This window comes from Falco peregrinus, chromosome 5, assembly GCF_023634155.1.
Source record: "Falco peregrinus isolate bFalPer1 chromosome 5, bFalPer1.pri, whole genome shotgun sequence".
Lineage (NCBI taxonomy): Eukaryota > Metazoa > Chordata > Aves > Falconiformes > Falconidae > Falco > Falco peregrinus.
In genome coordinates, this window is record NC_073725.1 from 95,639,666 (window position 1) to 95,657,618 (window position 17,953).

General features: G+C 48.3%; 1 protein-coding gene across 2 annotated transcripts; it reads left to right on the forward strand.

The window, feature by feature from the left end:
• Positions 1-2,497: 2,497 nt before the first annotated feature.
• Positions 2,498-10,808, forward strand: PROK2 (prokineticin 2). Of its 2 annotated transcripts, none has more exons than XM_055806677.1 (3): positions 2,498-2,700; positions 6,352-6,481; positions 9,841-10,808. In XM_055806677.1, exons 1-3 carry the CDS (start codon positions 2,590-2,592, stop codon positions 10,023-10,025), a joined length of 426 nt encoding a protein of 141 aa, XP_055662652.1. In that variant the 5' UTR covers positions 2,498-2,589; the 3' UTR covers positions 10,026-10,808. The 2 variants fall into 2 exon arrangements, with proteins under 2 accessions (XP_055662652.1, XP_055662653.1); XM_055806678.1 differs by having other exon boundaries at positions 2,526-2,700; positions 6,352-6,477.
• The last annotated feature ends 7,145 nt before the right edge of the window (positions 10,809-17,953 follow it).

Below are 17,953 nucleotides of genomic sequence, written 5' to 3' on the forward strand. Positions count from 1 at the left end.
CAAGTTGGTAGTAAGATTATCAGCATTAGGATGGATGCTAGCAAGTCTATAGCATACCCATCTTGATGTATAATGCTGCCCTTCCAGGCTGATGACTGGTAACCTTTCACAAATGATACCTTTTATGTAAAATGGCTTTTACAAGAAATGACAGAGCCTACATAAAACTGCAAAAAAATTCTTTCCTTCCCCCTTTTTATTTCCCCTCAATTCTGTAGTGTTTTTGAAGGAGCAGGAGGTTTAGAGCTGAAAATTATAATTTGTTTTTTAAAGTCCTGGGCAGCTGGGGATTGTGAAAATAATCATTCCTGCTTTACATTAATTTAAAATTTCTAGGATACAAATAAAATTTTAAACAAGCTAATCCCTTCACCTGGTTTAAACTTGCTGTGATTCAGGCCAGCCACGTGGGTTTACAAGAGCAAAGGATCTATCCCAGTTATTTTAATACTTTCATGTCGAAATTGGCTTATCCCAATTTGCTTTTAAAGCATCCTTGGAGTAAGGCTCTATTTACTCAGCCCGTATATTTGTCTTGAGTGCACTTTTACAAAATAGTCATAAGCACCCAAAAAGGCCATGTTTGTAATGAAAACACCCCCAGACAGACCGATTCCTGGGGGGACGCCACTAACAAATCGATTCGACAGCTCCTGACTGGGACTGAACCAAGCGGGAGCTGCGCTTAAACTGGCCTCAGCCAAAGGACGAGACTGTTGGAGGGCTCAGGGAGACGAGGGCTCTGCGAACTCAACCTGCCTGTTTGCAAAAAGAGAATTTAAAAAATCTGAGAAAACAGGGAGCTATGTGCAAGAAGGAGATGCACCGGAGGAGGGGGTGGCATGGAGGGACAGGAGAGATGGAAGTGGGAACAGAGGCAAGAAAAGGGACAAAAAGGAGGGAGAAGAAAGGTAAAAAGAAGTAAGCATAAAGAGCTGGGAAAGCGAGGAAATGAAAATAGAGAAGAAAAACAATGAGAGAGAGGCAGGGAAAGGAAACTTTGCATGTGTTTTACTGGCTGTCACTGGGCTCCGAAGTCCTCCCTCTATAGGGGACAGAGGTGCCTAGAGGTGGCATCGTTAGTCGTTAAACCTCAGCTTGTGTTAGATCGCAGCAGCATACATCTCGGAAGGGTAGCTCACCAAGGCAAGCAGACCCTGATCTGGCATTAGCGCTGGCAGGAGCTAGGGGTGCACTGCCTCTGAAACGGTGGTCCCAGCTCCCCCAGCCCCTTCTTCCCACCCTCTTCCCCCCATAGATCTTTGGGTGGGAGCCAGCCCTGCCGAAGAGAAGAGCTGTTTTCCTCCCTGTGCCCCTGGGTGCTGCCCACAGAAGGGGGAGAAGCTCAGGCAGGGAGGGAGGAGGAGGAGAACGTGAGTTCAAAGGGGGTTTGGGCTCCAGAGCACCCTGATGCTCAGGTGGGTCCACAGAGGAGTAAGGTGAAGCAGTACACATGAGCGTTACTCTTTTACTCAGCATTGGCATCTCTTGGGCTAAGTGCGGTAAGCAGGAACTGGGATGGATTCAATTCTTGGGGGCCTGTGGGGTAACTGCCTTGATGCCCCTCTGCCCCCAGCACTGCGGGGCTCAGCAGAGGCTGGGCTGGGGGCTGCGAGTGCTTCCTGTTCATAGAGGGGAGCAGGGGGAACATCGGGGCTGGGGCTGGCAGAACTTCTGGGGCTGCTGCAGGCTGGGCAGCTTGAGAAGCACATGCAGAGGGGACATGGGCACTGGGGCCAAGACAGGCCTCCAGGCTGGCTCCACTGGCCCAGGGCTACCACTGGCCCAGGGCTACCACTGGCCCACTTCAGGATGTGCTCTGACCTGCTGCGGGATGTCCCCGCTGGCTGCAGGATCCCCTCTGCACCTGCTGTGTGCTGCCCTGACCTGCTGTGGGATGTCCCCAGGCCAGCTTTGGGATGATTCCCCAGACCTGCTGTGGGAAGTGCCCAACACACTGTGGGATGTCCCCAGCATGTTGCAGGGTGTTCCCCCAAGACCTGCTGTGGGGTGACACCCCCCAGACCCACTGCAGGATGTCCCCAACATGTTGCAGGATGTTCATCTCCCCCCCCCGAACCTGCTGCGGGATGTCCCCAGCATGTTGCAGGATGTCCCCCCAGACCCGCTGCAGGATGTCCCCAACATGTTGCAGGATGTCATCCCCCCTCCCCCAGCCTGCTGTGGGAGTCCCCTCCAGACCTGCTGAGGGATGTCCCCAGCATGTTGCAGTATGTCCCCCCCCAGACCTGCTGTGGGATGTCCCCCGACCATCCCTGGGACATTCCACGGGCTGCTCGCTGCAGGCTGCACCCCCGCGCCCCCCGCCGTGCTCTGCCCCCCAGCCATCCCCCGGCTGCCCCCCGCCCGCGCCCCGCAGCCGCGCAGGCTGGTCCCACGGCCGCGCACCGGGCGCGGTGGGGTGCGCGGTGGGGTGCGCGCTGCGGGCCGCGGCGCTGCCAGGGCGGGGGTGACTCACGCTGCCGCCAACGGCGGCCCCGGCTTTATAACGGCTGGGGCGGCCGCCGTGCCCGGCTCCGCTGCGCCGCGCTGCGCCCGCGGGGAGCGCAGGGGCCGCGGGACGGCACCATGCGGAGCTTGCGCGGCGCTGCGCCGCCGCCGGTGCTGCCGCTGCTGCTGCTGCTGCTGCTGCCGCTGCTGCTGCTGCTGGCGGCCGGGCAGGGCGCCGTCATCACCGGGGTGAGCACCGCCGCACGGCACCGACGGCACCGACGGGACCCGCCGCGCCGGCAGCGGCAGCCGCAGGCGGGCTGGAACCGGCCGGGGGCTCGGCGCGGGGCTGGGGGGGACAGGGCTTGGGGGTCTGTCTCGGTGAGCGGTAGTGGGACGTGGGGGGCTGCCTGCGGTAAGTGATGCCAGGATACAGGGGAGCTCGCTCTGCCGGGAGGGGGCCGGGGGCTCTCTGGGTAAGTGATGCCCAGGACGGGGAAGGGGAGCGGGGGGTGTGCCTGCCGGTGAGAGGTGCCGGGGCTTGGGGGTCTCTCTGGGGTAAGTGATACCCAGGATGGGGAAGGGGGGACTGTGCCAGGCGGTGAGAGGTGCCAGGGCTTGGGGGTCTCTCTGTGAGAAGAGGTACCAGGACGTGGCGGTTTCTCTGGGGTGAGGGATGCCCGGAACAGGGGGTCTCTCTGGACTAAGTACTGCCAGAGCTTGGGGGTGTCTCTGGGGTGAGCGATGCCGGGATATCGGGTGTCTCATTGCGGGGGATGATATCAGGGCTTGCGGCTCTCTGGGGTGGGGGGTGCCATGGGGTGGGGTCTGTCCCTTCGGGGTGCGGGATGCCTGGACCCGGCGTGGGGTGTCCCCAGGTTGGTCCCTGAGTGTGCACAGACTCCAGCCACTTCTCCAGGGCTAGGGGCTGTCCCCCACCCCAACCCTGCCCCGGTAGGGCCCACTAGAGCCCCCCGAGCCCCCCCAGCCCCTCCAGTCCCACCGGGATATGCACCGGCATTGCAAGCAGCACAAAACGCTACCGAATTTTTTTTTTTTAAGTATGACTGTGGTGCTTTTTCCCCTCAATAGCCACCCATTGCAAATGACTCCTCTGTTGTTGTTTTTAGGCTTGAGATTTACTTTGGTTGTGAAAATATTTTTTTCCAAAGACGTTATTTAACCCAAAGTGTTGCATCACTCTTAAGTAAAATGATTTTTTTAGTGTTTGCTTTGGATTAATAACCCAGCACTTGCATTCCTTCAAGAGCTTACATGTCTTTTGTAACCATCAGAAGTTGTACTCACAGCAGCTGATTACTCCGTGACTGTCCAGGCTCCCCATCTGGACTTCACTCAAGTCCGTGAAATGGCTCATAGGCATTTCTCTGGAAGTCAGATCGTTTCCCAGGACTGATTAATTTTCAGAGCAGAGAGTGTGAAGGAATTTTTTAATATTTGAGATTTTCAAGTTTCTTTTAAGTAGAAGTATTTCAAGCAATGGAGGAGCAGTTTATAGAAGTATCTTATTAGAATTGTAGCTACACCTTTAAAGCATAATTAATCCATTAATTAAAGGAATTGTGAAGTACTGAATGACAGATCAAGGACAAAGCAGATTCAAAAAGTAAAAATAGATTAGAGCTAGAAAATGTTACTTTATTAACTATTGCAGTGCATTTCTGTTTAAACAGTGGTAAATTTGATGCATTTTTGGCTTTTGATGAAGAGGCAAATCTCAGATGAGAGCTGATGTAGGTGTTGCCGTCCCCATCCTCTGAGCCTGAAAGGTGCTTTTCCTTTGCAATTTAAGGACTTGATTCAAACCTTCCTCACTACAGTGGTGGTTCATGTGCTGATTTCAGTTGCCTTTGGAGCTGGCATTTCACTTGGGACTTTTTTCCTTGAGCTGCATTTTCCGCAAAACTGTGTTTAAATGGGGTGCTGAAGAGGAATGTCCTTTATGTTGTGCCCTGTGAAGGTTAGGAGCAGCAGTGGGGATTACACATTGCAGATAAGGTGTGGGCAGGAGCATTTGGGTAGAATATTCTCAAAACTTGTCATACATTTTTGGAAAGGGAGCCTTCAGAGTTCTGCCAGATGTATATACGTGTGTGTGAGTTTTAAAAAGAAATTGTTCAGCACAGTGTTGTAGATGGTTTTGCTTATTAGGACATACTCAGACCTGTTTTGTGGCTGAGTGGCATGTCACTCCAGGACCTGTCCCACGGAGATGGATGGGGTTTGAGACATACAGCTGAGAAAAAAAGGGAGTAAGAAGCTGACTGCTGAGGAATAGCAGAGCCTGTGACCCCAGCTGAGCAGTGGCTGCCGGCATGCCGGGAGCTGCCAGCAATGCTGGACGTGCAGTTTTTTTGCAACTAGAGCAAAATTAGACCATGAGAGAACTTTTTCTATTTTTTTTTTTTTTTTTTAGGAGAGAAGTTTCAAAGTAAACGTTATCTACCAGGCAGGCTGTAGCAGTAGTTTTATGGCTGTATTAGTCTTATAAGTAAATACTCTGTGTGTTTGGGCTCACCTGTAGCATAAAGCTGCCTGCTTTGTTAAATGTGTGTTTAGGAGGACTGCTAGCCATTTGGGTTACACACGCTATTTAATAGCTTGACCCTAACGCAACAGCTTCTTCCTAAATTACTGGCTGATCTGTAAATACCTATTTTGGTCTGGCTTCTGTTGGTTGATCTAGTATAATATTTACCCAGTAGAGTACAGTCTAATGGCATTTATCATGTAAATCCCAAGGTAAGATCTGTAAGCTTTTTTCCTCAAGTAAATGTTTGCTCTGATACACAGACTTCCCCAGAGCTGTTATCATCTTTTATGTACTTTTTTACAAGTTGCCTGTTTATGTACTGCTGACCAGTGCCTTCTGTCTATCACTCCTGTCAAACATTCAGAGAGTAGTGAGTTAATTAAGCTTACCTTTGGGGTGTAATCAGAACCTTTAACTAATGGCATTTTTCATCAGAGAAAGGGGTCTGGTTTTTTGCGTGAAATGTGTATAATGAAAAGACTGATAAGCTTTTGGCTTAGAAATGGATAAATGATGTGCAGAAACCCATTTCAAAACCCTAACATTTCAATTACTCTTCATGGTTTCTGCTTTTTAAAACATACCCAATAGTTTGCATTTTGTTTTTTGCTTATCTAAGCTGTATTGGGTAAGTAGCTGATATATTTCCCTCCCCACCACTTGCAGGGGGAATGCTACCACAACAGCATTTTCTTGGATGTGGATACTTATGCAAAGCTTTTTCTGTTACACATTTAAGACCTCTTCTAGTTACATGTAATTCTAGATAACAACCACAGAATCCATATTTAAACTTCTATTATAGCTACTTGGACTTCTCTAGTAAAACTATCGCGCAGTCTTGCATTTGCAAAGGCATTCAACCATAAGATATTATCATAAGAAGTTAGAAGGAATAGTTACTTAAAAGTCTTTAAATTAATGGGTAATTTCCTATCTTAGCTTCCCATTAGACAGGATTCCTGGTGGGTGTGCTTGATCTTTGCACCTGCCCCAGCTTATTCAGGCTCCTATTTGGGAAAGCAGTGGCACATGCCATGGTCCGGCAGTGCTCAGAAGCTGGGACTGTAAGTCACTGACTGTCCTGGATTTGGTCTTGAGTAGCTCCGTATGTGGTCATGGCTTTAAACACCCTGGGCTCCACTCTGAACTGTGCCAGGAACCTGTATGTTCAGATCCATGGGAGATACAAGTATTGCAAATCAGCCTTGAATCTTGTTACTCCACCTTAATGAGCCATGATGACTTGTGGGGTGTCAGAGGCAGCCCTTGAACACCTGATCTGTCCTACTTCTGGAATATATTTATTATTCATTTTATTTGCCTAATGCTGTATTGAACTCCAGGCCTGCGACCGAGACCAGCAGTGCGGAGGAGGGATGTGCTGTGCGGTTAGCCTCTGGATCCGCAGCCTGCGAATGTGCACGCCAATGGGAAATTTGGGAGAGGAGTGCCATCCTCTGAGTCACCGAGTGAGTACGTCACCGGGGGGGCTGGGGGACTGGAGCTGGCAGGGCAGAAAGAAACAAGAATATACTGGGCTGTACGTCACGTTGCATGAAAGCTATATGTGGTGAAAAGGCAGGGAAACATTCTATGCCTTACAATACCCAGCCATTTGCATCTGTATGGAAAAAGTGCCGAAGGTACCTACGTAAGGAAATACATTACTGTCAGAATTATGCTGAAGAGAATCCAGGGATGAAAGTACTACACACTTTCCAGACTGTTTTCTGATTAGCTTGTTGTTGCTGTTTTGCTTCATGACATGATGCAAACCAGCTTTAGCATTTCCCAAGCCCAACTCTGGCAATGCCTACATGTGTGAGCAGGAGTGTAGCAAATGCCACCGACCTCAGTGCCACTGGACAAGATCCCATCACAAGCATAAAAATGTCACCAGCCAGTGTTGGGACACCTGGTGCATCACTGCAGCACAGTCCCTGCCATCAAACAGCGATGTCCCGTTGTGCTCCAGAGGCTGAGAGCCACTGGTGCCTTCAAATGGTGTTGAGAAGGTGTTGACACACACTCGTACTTGAGAAAACTCACCATGGGCTCTCTTCGCTTCTATTCTACCTACTAATTTCGAATATATATTTATGTATACATATATACACATATATATATAAAACACTAGTTACATGTTAGTACATTATTATCCGATACACTCTATTATTAAATGTAATTGTTAATATCATTATATTATTTAAGGCTATGTAATTACATATGCTATACATGCTATGTAAAAGGCTGGTTATTTATAAGTAATACAAAAGACTGAATGGGATGTTACCAAGGAGCCTGAGAACCTGGTGGTCTTCAGAGCATCCTCAGGGAAGAGTATGGCCCAGGACTCCTCACATGTGAAAGATGCCAAGGGAATAAATTTCCATTATAAATGTGCAGCTAGTTAGCTGCCTCTTACTGTCTCATCCAATGCCTGGCTTCTCAGCTCAGTATCTATGGCTTATTTTCCCAGTTCTAGGAAGGTGAAGGGTTCTGTTTTATTACAGTTAAATTTTTAAATCTTCTGCTCTGATATTAGGAACCAATTTTTCATTTTTGCTATGTAATGTAGGAGGGTTTTCTTGTAAGGGCTCTTTAACAGGAGTCTCCAGATGAGATAAATCATCTTCTAGGGTTGGTTTTTTTATGAGCTTATTGCTATTGGGCAGTAACTTATACTGGCTGATATGTTTTAAGCTAATTGCCTGCATAATTACAATCAGAGAAGATGCTTGTCCACCCCAGACTTACGGTTGTAGTCACTGATGTTTATAAGCTTTATGAGGTTAATTTTAGATTTACATTCCTCAGCCCACTGCTCTTCATGACAAACACAGAGCAAATAGATTTACTGTAGGATGTGAAATCAGATATTTTTAAGGATGAGGAGTTTGCTTAATGGTTCATCTCCCCTAAGTATTTGGATAGGAGGGCAGCTGGCAGACCAATTGTCCCGAGCACCAAAACCTTTCCTTTGCCTGCAGGCGCCAAGCAGGCACTGCCACCACCATGCCACGACCTCGGGGACCTCCAGCAGAGCCTGGAGATATCCTGGAGGAGATGGCTGGCAATTGGGTTTCCACCCTCTAGTTTCCTTCTCAGCAACTAGATGGCGTTGGCTTGATGCTGCTAACCATCTCAGCTGGCATTGCGGAGGCAGGGTTTGCAGGCAGGGCCAGGCAGGTGGCAGAGCTGGCAGCACAGGGGTGGCTTTGCTGGCACTGTGCACCTTGCACATAACCCCCACATCTCTCCCAGGAGCTCTCATGCTTTCTTTTCACCTACAACCTCCCATGCCCTTGTGCTCATTAAAACCCAGTGGTGGGCACAGGGCATGGCAAAGCATGCACCGGTGCTCAGCCAGCATTGCTCCAGCAAAGCTGCATGCCCCAGCAAGGTGCCTGTCCTGCAGCGTTGTCACCTGCTGCCTGTCACCAGCCAGGTACACTATTAAGCCACATCTTCAGCGTGGGAGTCCCGCTGAAAGGCACGTTTCCTTGCAGCTAATGTAACGTTTTGAATAAATCACTTGAGCTGTCAGAGGGCTGAGAGGTACCTCTGAGTCAGCCTTACCAGCCCGAGGAGCTCAGGTTTTAGGTTTTTCTGCAGCACTGCGTGTGGGTGCCCGAGAGGTGTGATTCCCACGGGGAGTCCCCAGCACCTGCAGTTGGTGGCCTCTCTGCTTGCACCAGAGCAAAGGGGCTGTGGTAGGTGGTGTGGGGAAGCCCATGGCATTCCTCGCTCTGGGGCTGCTCTTCCAGTGGTGCTGGGCAGGGGTCTGGCACTGGCCCAGGGCACTATAGTGATGTGAGCCCCCCATTCACCCCCCACCCGGTGGGGTGCCACTGGAATTGGGCAGGTTCCTTGGCGTGATGCATGGGGGAACCTGTGGGACTTTCTCCCTTTGATGTTCTTAAGGAGAAAATTTGCACACCAACACAAAACAATATTGGAATATTAAAACTGCGGGCTCAAACCACCCTGAAATCTGGAAATTTGGGAATTTGGACTGCCTGCCTGGCCAGCAGCAGTGGCTTTGTACCTCTGTTCTTCCCACCCTGCATCCAGATGGATGCTGAGCATGCGCCGGCAGCACCGCAGCTCCCGGCCGTGCTGTCCCACCAGGCTGTCCAGCTGGGCTCATGTGCTGGCAGAGGCATGGCTCCTATAAAAGACAGAGCTTTTGATCAAGTTGTTAACGAGTATCGGTGCATGTGTGCATCGTGGGGCAATTAGATTTGTTTAATGCAGTCCGTATGTGTGCTCCCTGCAACACAGCGTAGCTGGAGGAGGATGGCATGAAATGAGAAACCTCTGCCCTGTGGCAAAAAGGATCCTGCTCAAAGGGAGGTCAGGCGAGATGACCTCCAGAGGTCCCTTCCAGCTTGAATTACCATGGGATCCTGTGGTTCCCGGGTCCGGCTAGCAGCTGACAGGCCGCTCTGTGCCATATGACAGTGCAGGAATTAGGGCAAGCAGAAACCCCTGCACAGTACACACCGCAAAATGTGGTGCTAAAGGCCAGTGTTGTTTCACAACAGACTCCTTTATGAAACAGGACTAAATGGAGAACATGTGTCACAGATGTAGATTTACACAGCAACACGGACCGTTACATCTTGCTCTTAACTATGGCTTGACCAGGAAATGCAACGCGTTTGGCTCTGACATCTGCTCTCCAGCCCCTGTGCTGCCACTCGTGGGGACCTCCTGCTGTGGAGGGAGCCCAGCAGCATCCCCCATATCCCCGCTATTCACCTGAATCCATTCCCCAAGCACCACTGCTGCTGTGCTCCCTGTCCCTGACGCCTGTGCTCTGTCCCCAGGTCCCTTTCTCCGGGCGGCGGATGCACCACACCTGCCCGTGCCTCCCCGGCCTGGCCTGTGTACGGACTTCTCCCAGCAAATTCAAATGTTTACCGGACTTCAGAAAAGAAGATGTCTTTTTTTAGCAGGAGCTATTCTGCATGAGGAAGAGCCGCTCGATGTATTCTTTTTCTTGTTATTGTGACAAACGAGGTACTTGCCAGGGGAAACCCTCTCCCACACTTCGCTGCCTCACCAACATCGAAGCTGAAGGGGCGACACTGTGCTGTAGTGGCCAAGGTTTTCAGGAGGGACCCACAGTGATGGATGCTTTCATTTTGGGGTGAGCAAAATGACATCTGCTAAAGCAATACTGCTTTCTGAGGACAGGAGCTTAACCATTTCTGAACCATTTCATGGTCTCCATGGTTCCAGTTTAACCCCAGAATGAAAACAGCCAAAATGATTGTTAGTTTGGGGAAATTTTGGCCACATTTTCACACTTTGCAATGCCTGAATCCAGCTGAGAGTTTAATAATTGCATAGCGTGAAGCATATGATGAAAGCCAAAAACCTGTATTTACATTGCATTTCATATCTTTATTAATATAACTGTATTTGAAAGTTAGGTGCACCTCTAGGGTAAAAGTTTAACCAATAGATGCAGTTTTTACACTTTTTAGAAGTGGCAGGTGGAACCAAAGCATTTCAATACTCAAAGCATTAAAAGATTTTGTTATTTTAGTATTCTGAGACAAGAAGAAGTTGTTGTTACTTGAGTTGGTGTAAAACTACCTGATCATCTCAAACTATGTATTAAGATGTAGTTTATATTAAAAAAGGAACTCTGAAGTTTATTGTAATGGGCTGCTTGACTTCTCGTATATGTATCAAATTTGCTGTGTAAAAATTCTGTATCAGAATAATGGCAGTATATGATTTGATTTATTTTAATATTATAACATTATTTTGTCATTGTGGTTTTCCATTTTTATTCAGTGTAATCTGCTATCACATTCTCAATTCACCCAAGCTAGCAGAGCTCCTTATGGATAGCTTAGCAAAAGATTATATGCCTCTGGCTGCTTTCAGGGAAGCTCAGCAGTTTACAAGGCATGAACTCCTCAATCAAGCTGCAGTTCTAGACGATGGAGGAATCTTGGTGTAGCTAATACAAGAGGTTTTTCTTGGCACACGCCTCAAAGGATCAATTTTATCCCAGCAAACATAAAATTTGTGGGTTTTCTATGAAATACTGTGCAACTTCATATTTACTTGTCAGTCCCTGGAGCTGGAATTCCAATAGTTTGTGTGAGTTTCACACGTTTCTTGCTCTCAGATGTGCAAACATATGCTGGAACTGGAAAAGTGAAGTCATTCACCTTTCAACAATCAGTGCTTTGCTGCTGATGACGATGGGGCAGGCGCTGAGAGAAGTTAGCATGCTTGTATTAAGGCAAACACCTGGAGTACTTAGAGATGAGAAATGCCCCAGCACATTTACCAGGCACCTTCCACTGGGCTCCACAGCCTCCCTGAGGAGACAGGAACAACTGGACCTGTTATTTTGCTAGATACTTATGGATCCTGCACATGTTAGAAAAATAAATATCTTGAGAGATAAGATCGCATTTTCCTGGCTGAAGACAGCCCAGTCCCAGGGCTCCCGCTCCAAAGCCTGTGTATTTTGCTTTACCCTTCGCAGCGGTGATATGCAACTGTGCAAGTGGCAACAGACTCTGGTCCTGTAGGGATAAAAAAAAAAAAAACCAACACAGGAAGTTTGAGGTGCCACCAAATGGTAATTTTATATGTGGTTTGCATTAATGTGATCAGGTACAAAGTGTCTGTATTCAGTCTGAAGGCTTAGAGGGGCTCACCGCTAACCCAAAGGGCCGAATTGTGCAGGTGAAAGACCAGTCCGTTCCCATTCTAATGCAGTGACAGTGAACACTGCAGAAATTCCCATAACCTGGATTTAAAAACAAACCCAAAATGTGATTCTACCACTGTCACTTGATAGTGGGGCTCCCGAAACACCCTCAGCACCAATGCCGTCTGAGTCTGCAGAGGAGGAACACACTGGGAGCCTGGGGATTGCTTTTGTGTTCATGTCTATCAGTATAAAATTGGCTTAATGCCAGGGATTTAATTTACACTCAAAGGGAAAATCAAGAAGGAACATAGAAGCAGCCCAGATGTGTATGTGTCCCATCTCTTGCTCCATTCAGTTTTACCAAAGCATGATCTTCAAAATGATGAACCATAGCAGGAAGCACCAGCCCTGCTTCTTATCTCCCACTGGCACAAATCACCAGTGATTCCACTGAAGGTAATAATCCTGGTTTGTATCATGGTAAATGAGTGGACAATTATATTTGACGACTGCCTTAGACCTGCCAAACCGAACTCCTAGGAGAGTTTATCAGACAAGAGCAGAGCAACTTTGTAGTTGTAATTTGTGCCAATTAACTTGTGGGATTAGGTAGGCATTTATCTGGGTAATGAGAACAGCCCCAATTATATGAGTCCAAAGCTCACACCGTCTATAGGAGGTCAAAGTACTCGTGTCCTGCAGACGCTCCTGGACAGGGCATTAGGAAGGTGCTTCTCTGGGAGAGATGTTATCCAGTGTCTGTCCTCACAGGGTTCTCCACACCATCCCTGCTGCCACCGGAGCATGGCTGCTGACGTAGAAGAGCTAAAGGCAAAATCTCACTGTCCTACATCCCCATTATATTCATTTGGCAATAATTATTATGATTCCCCTTTTAGTAATTTCTCATTAATTGACACTCACAGTGAAGGTTAGTTGATCTGAGAGATCATTCTGGAAGGAAGATTAAGCTTTTGCAGCCCAATTTTCCTAAACTCTGTCCTAATCAATTATCTCGTTTCCCATCCTAGGGGAGGTTTCCTTAACCCAAGCACGCCTGCAAAGTCCTTTTAATTTCTTTCTGCAATGGGAGAGGAGGTGGGGAGACACACACACGAGATTTTACCTTTGCTTTACAGTGATAATGGGTAAACCAGTGACCACACAAGTATTTCCAAGTGTAAATGGCCACGCAGGCTCCTCCGCTTTTCCCTTGCACCAGCTGATGACTTGAGGGGTGCAGCAAACTTGACTCAATGTGATGATGGAAAATGGGGCCAGCCCCAAGCAGCTCTGCCATGGACGTTTTTCTGCAGCCCCCTGCACTGCTCAGCTGGCCTTGGCATCACCCTGGCAATTATCCCAGGCCAGAAACAGCTTCCTCACCTGCCTGGGAGTAAGGGAAGGGGGCAGGCTCTTGCAAGAGAAATTAGATGAGAAAAAGAGAGCAAATCTCATGCAGCCCTGGAAACACCGTTGTGAAAAAGCAAAAGCCTTGTTCTCCAGTACACATAGCTTGATGAGGGAGCCTGGTTTAAATGCTTTCCCTTAGTCACTCCATTTAGGAGGTCTGTGCCAATGCTTAGTTTAATTTTATTAATATTGCAGTAATAATATTAATTATTAATAGAAACGTGTACATTAATTTTTAATATTATATGAATATTGATATTACAGCTATGCTATAGAATAATGATGATATCCCACCAAACTGTAGGAGTTTCCATATTTATTACCAGATTTTGGGTTAGCAGAGAGCCCTGTTAGGAAAGGACACCACCACATATAATGAGCTGCTGCCTTAATTTGGTTACATGCTTATTAGGAAAGGTGAAACAAGGTGTTCTGCGTTTGCGGGTGCACAGCTGGCTGAGTAAGCCTGCACCTGCAAGCCTGGGGGGCTGGAGGGGAAAGCTCTGCTGCTGAGCAGGAGAAAACCCAGCTGAAGCTCAGCTTCATCTGTATTCTCCTGCCCACAAATCCCCTCTGGGGAATTCTGCCACTTCAAGAAAAAAAAAAGTTATAAAGCCTTTGAGGGAGGGGGTGACATAAACTCTTGGTTGTGTGGCAAATGGGACTCAGATCTCCATGGGTGCTTACCTAGGAGACAGGTCCCCCTAACCGCTACCCTGGGTTTATAGCAGGAGTAGCTGGAGTGAGGTTAATTGAGGTAAAACTGAAGATTATTTTGGTGGCTGAGAAGACAGCATGGAGCAACACATACCTGTATGCAGAGCTCTTAAGGTAATAAACTGAATTAGGCTTGGTTTTATTCTCTTGCAGGTGGGCTGGAAATGTTAATCTCGTTATTGTTCCAAAACTCCAGTGTTAGAAGATCTTAAAGCATACCTTGTTAAGAGGTACTTTGCTAATTTGTCTCATCAGCATGATTACCATAATGATGTATGATAACAGCAAGTATGACCACAGACTGAGGTCCTCACTGACGCCTCACCCTGCCCCAGTAGCTCTCTGATTTGTTATTACTGCACAGATGGATGTTCAAAAGAAACAGAAGGTGCAAAGAATCCTTTGATTTAAACAAGATGTCTCAGGAATTTGATCTTGACAATGTGTAACATGTTTTCCAGAAGGAATTAGAAAATTGCAGGAAAAGACTGTGTGAATACAAGAGGATTTTGATAATAGCAAAATCAGCGTGCCCTTCTCTATTACACAGATAGGAAATGTCAAACCAGCAGGGGTACAGCTGTTAGTCTAATCAATAATTCTGAGCACAGGAATGGAGATAAGTTTAATGCACATCAAACAGACAGCAAATCGCTTATCATTTCTCAAGGAGAGTCTTGAGTGCAGGCTGACAGCCCAGTGCAGTAGGATACATCTCACTGATTTGGATCCAGTTGCCTTGGAGGATGGTGGTAGCCTGGTAGTCTTTGGGCTGCTCTGCCTGGTCATCAGGGCTGGGAAAGGCAGAACGTGAAGGGCTGAAGCCAAGTGAGCCTGATGTGCTGAGGGAGGTGTGGAGGGCAGCATGTGTCATGGCAAGGAGTACAGTGCAGAGTGACAGCAAAGTGCAGGAACAGAGGAATGAGCACCACAACCATACAGCACACTTGTGAACACCCCCATGGCAGGGGCTTCCCAAAGCTCCGAGTGTAAAACAGCTTGGTGGGGGGGAAATGAATGCACGCCCAACACGAAAACGACAGAAAGTCTCCTCTAGGAAGCCCAGTTTGCCTGGGAACCTGGGTACATGTTAATTGTATGCATGTACATATATAAATACATGTGTATAATGTATATGTATGTCAATCTGGAGTGCCCAGAGTATCCCAGATCGATGCTCCTTTGTACCATGGCACCAGATATCAGAGCGTTACAGGCATGTCCTTGTCCACAGCAGGTTATGAATCTCACAGACCAGGTAAAGCACGTGCCTCTGTGCTGTGCACCCACACAGCTGCAGCCTGAGCTATCCTGGGATGCGTAACTGCCCCCACACTGTGTCCCAGCAGGTGCCATGGGAAGGATGGGCTGTAGCCATGTCCCTGCCAGCACCCCACAGGCACAAACGCAGGGACCCCCGCGGGGGCTCTGCATTGCACCGCATGGGCAGCGTATCTCTTCCCAGGCTGCAGATCTCACCCAGTCCTCCAAACCCCTGTGCCATGCCTCTGCCACAGCATTGCAACCCGTGGAAGGGATTAAATCTTGTTTTAAATGTAATGTGGCTTTGTAAATGCCAAGGCTGTAATGCAGTTCAGAAGCAGGCTGAAATTGTGGCCTGGTTCCAGCCAGGCGAGTAGGGCTGAGCCTTCTTTATTTACTTTTTCTCTTGTACATGTGAGTGCACTCATGTCACTTCATGCAGACGTCCTGGGCTCTTTCAGCACAAACGGGCAGCTGCGGCTCTTGCTGCAAAAAGTTCACAAGCCAGCAAAGCTGCTATTAACTTCAGGGGATGCAAAGCTGAGCCCATGCTTTATTTACTCCTCTAGGCTGCACTGGAGCCCAGGCAGCAGAGCGCATCTCTCATTACTTTCATGGGCCCCAGCAGAAAGGCCAGCTCGGGGAGAGAGGCACTGGTGATGCAGCTGTAAGCATGCTCACTCTTTCCAAAACTTTCACTGCATCCTGTAAAATTAGCAGAATTTTTTTTTTTTCCTCCCCAGTTTCTTCTCTCCCATGGGTGAAACCTTGACAGCAAGGTTCCCCACCCCTTCAAATTCAGTGGCAAAACTCCCTGGCTACAGTGGTGTCATAATGTAACCTCCCTCCCCACTCTGGTTTCATTAAACTCCCCAAAGCCACTAACAAACCTTTCGCACATTGCAACAGAGCCTTCAGCGATTTGGATTCAGTTTACACCAGCACTTAACTCAGACATTGCACAAACAGGGAGTAAGAAAAAGTCTGTCTGGTTGAAAGTTTATGTACTGTTGAGGGGGGGAAATAGCACTGGGACCCCCATCCCCATCAGCAGCATTGCGGGCAGGTCCTGCAGAGCCTGGCTTCCGCAGCATCCTCTATCACCCTGCCAGGAAGCACTTTGGTGATGCTCAGCCTAAACGTGTCCCTCCTTGCTTTCACACCATGGCTCCGAGCTTTACCTCTGCCTGCAATTCTGCTGGCTCCTTGGCTCTGGTGCCCACGTTCTCCCCCTTTAGTCACACTGCAGCTTGGCTGAACATATTGCATGTTCATCCGTCTTCCTCCACACCCAGATGTCTTCTGAGGCTCTGCTGGAGCTCGCTCCCCAGGGCAGCTCGGCCCCGGGGGCACTCGGAGCTGGTCCCTCTGCCCCAAGGCCACTGCAGCCCCATGGCACCTGGGGGACTGTCCCTTTGCCTCCCTTGTCCTTGGCACAGCGCACTGGGGCACCTGATGTGTAGCGTGAGCGTGCAGGGCCTAATGAGGGAAGAAAAGGAAAAAGCCCAGTTGATTTACTTGACTATCAAGCTACTGAACGGTTTCCTTTCCATCACCCTCCTGCAAGTGCTTGGTGACAGATGGGGACATATTGAGTGGTTCGATGGAGTGAGGTAATATTCCACTAAATCATTCCTCTTTCTCTCACTGTCAGAAAGCACCCAGCCTCCAGCCCTTCCTTCTGAACCTTCCTGTGTTGCCCTCTGTGGATTTTTTTTTTTTTTTAATGACAAAGCCATTTTAGCTCTACCTCTACTAAAATTTCTGAGTGGAGCAAACACTGGTATTTATATGGTATGATAAAATGGGTGTTGTAAAACAGTTAGCAAAAGGAAGGAGTGAATCATGGCAAGACAGAGAATGTTCTGGTGCTGTTTACTGGTGCTTCTGATTTCTTTTTGCCCCTGCGTGCTTGGGCCAAGCCCTGGACCCGGTGCAGGAACCACAGCCGGGAGGCAGCAGGCTCCCAGGCAGGTGTGCCGTGGGCAGGCGCGCAGGCTCACACTGCACGTCTCACAGATGGAGGATCCATTTTTTCCCTGGATGATTTGTTCTAATGGTTAATCATGCTCACACAAACACAGGATAATTTGTTGTTTTTTTTTTTTTAATGACACACCAGTAAATAACATTCCAAAACTTTAGGACAGGCTTTCTCTTTGCTGGGCAATCTCTTGATTTCTGCCTACTCTATTAGTGCTGTGATGACTGCCTAAAATTAACTGGGACTTCACAGCTTCCCTGTGCCCTTGCAAGACTAGCTTTGAACTTGAAAGCCTCCTACACAAAGTGCTTTGCGCTATCAACCTGGTCATGGTAGATGTGAAAAATGTGGCACTGAAGAAAGTGGCTTTCCGATAAATACATCCACAGTACAACTGTGCATGACGCACAAGATCAAAGACAGAGTGCAAGTACTGAGGTCATTAAACATGAATAGAAATACAGAAATGCAACAGCTTGCATTAAAGGCTTAGCTTGACTTTAAAGTTAAGTGATGAAAGCTTATGTAGTCAGCGATTGTTCACCCGTGATAATGCTCTGCTCTTGCCATCAGTAGCTCTGTGCTTTACAAAGGTGAGTAAGAATAATTAATCATTTTTCAGATAAAGTACTGAGGTGTGGGGCAGTTAATGACATGTACTGCGTGAAAATAGGCTCAGAGATGCTCAGCATCATCAGCTCTAGGGAAAGTCAGGGCACCGCAGACATCAGGCCTGTCGGAAAATCAGATCTTGGTCACCAGTTCTGCAGGTGATGGATGAGTAAGGATTTACCCCACGCAAGGTCCTTCATGAATGACATGGCATCAGAGGTCACCAGCATAAAAGGAGATTTGGGGTAAGGGTTCCATTGGCACAGCC

Bases quoted from the DNA above. Each gene is read 5' to 3' on its own strand.
- PROK2 (XM_055806677.1), top strand. From the start codon at position 2,590: ATGCGGAGCTTGCGCGGCGCTGCGCCGCCGCCGGTGCTGCCGCTGCTG. The intron at 2,701-6,351 runs GTGAGCACCGCC...ATTGAACTCCAG, and splicing joins AGGGCGCCGTCATCACCGGG to GCCTGCGACCGAGACCAGCA. The intron at 6,482-9,840 runs GTACGTCACCGG...CTCTGTCCCCAG, and splicing joins TCCTCTGAGTCACCGAGTGA to GTCCCTTTCTCCGGGCGGCG.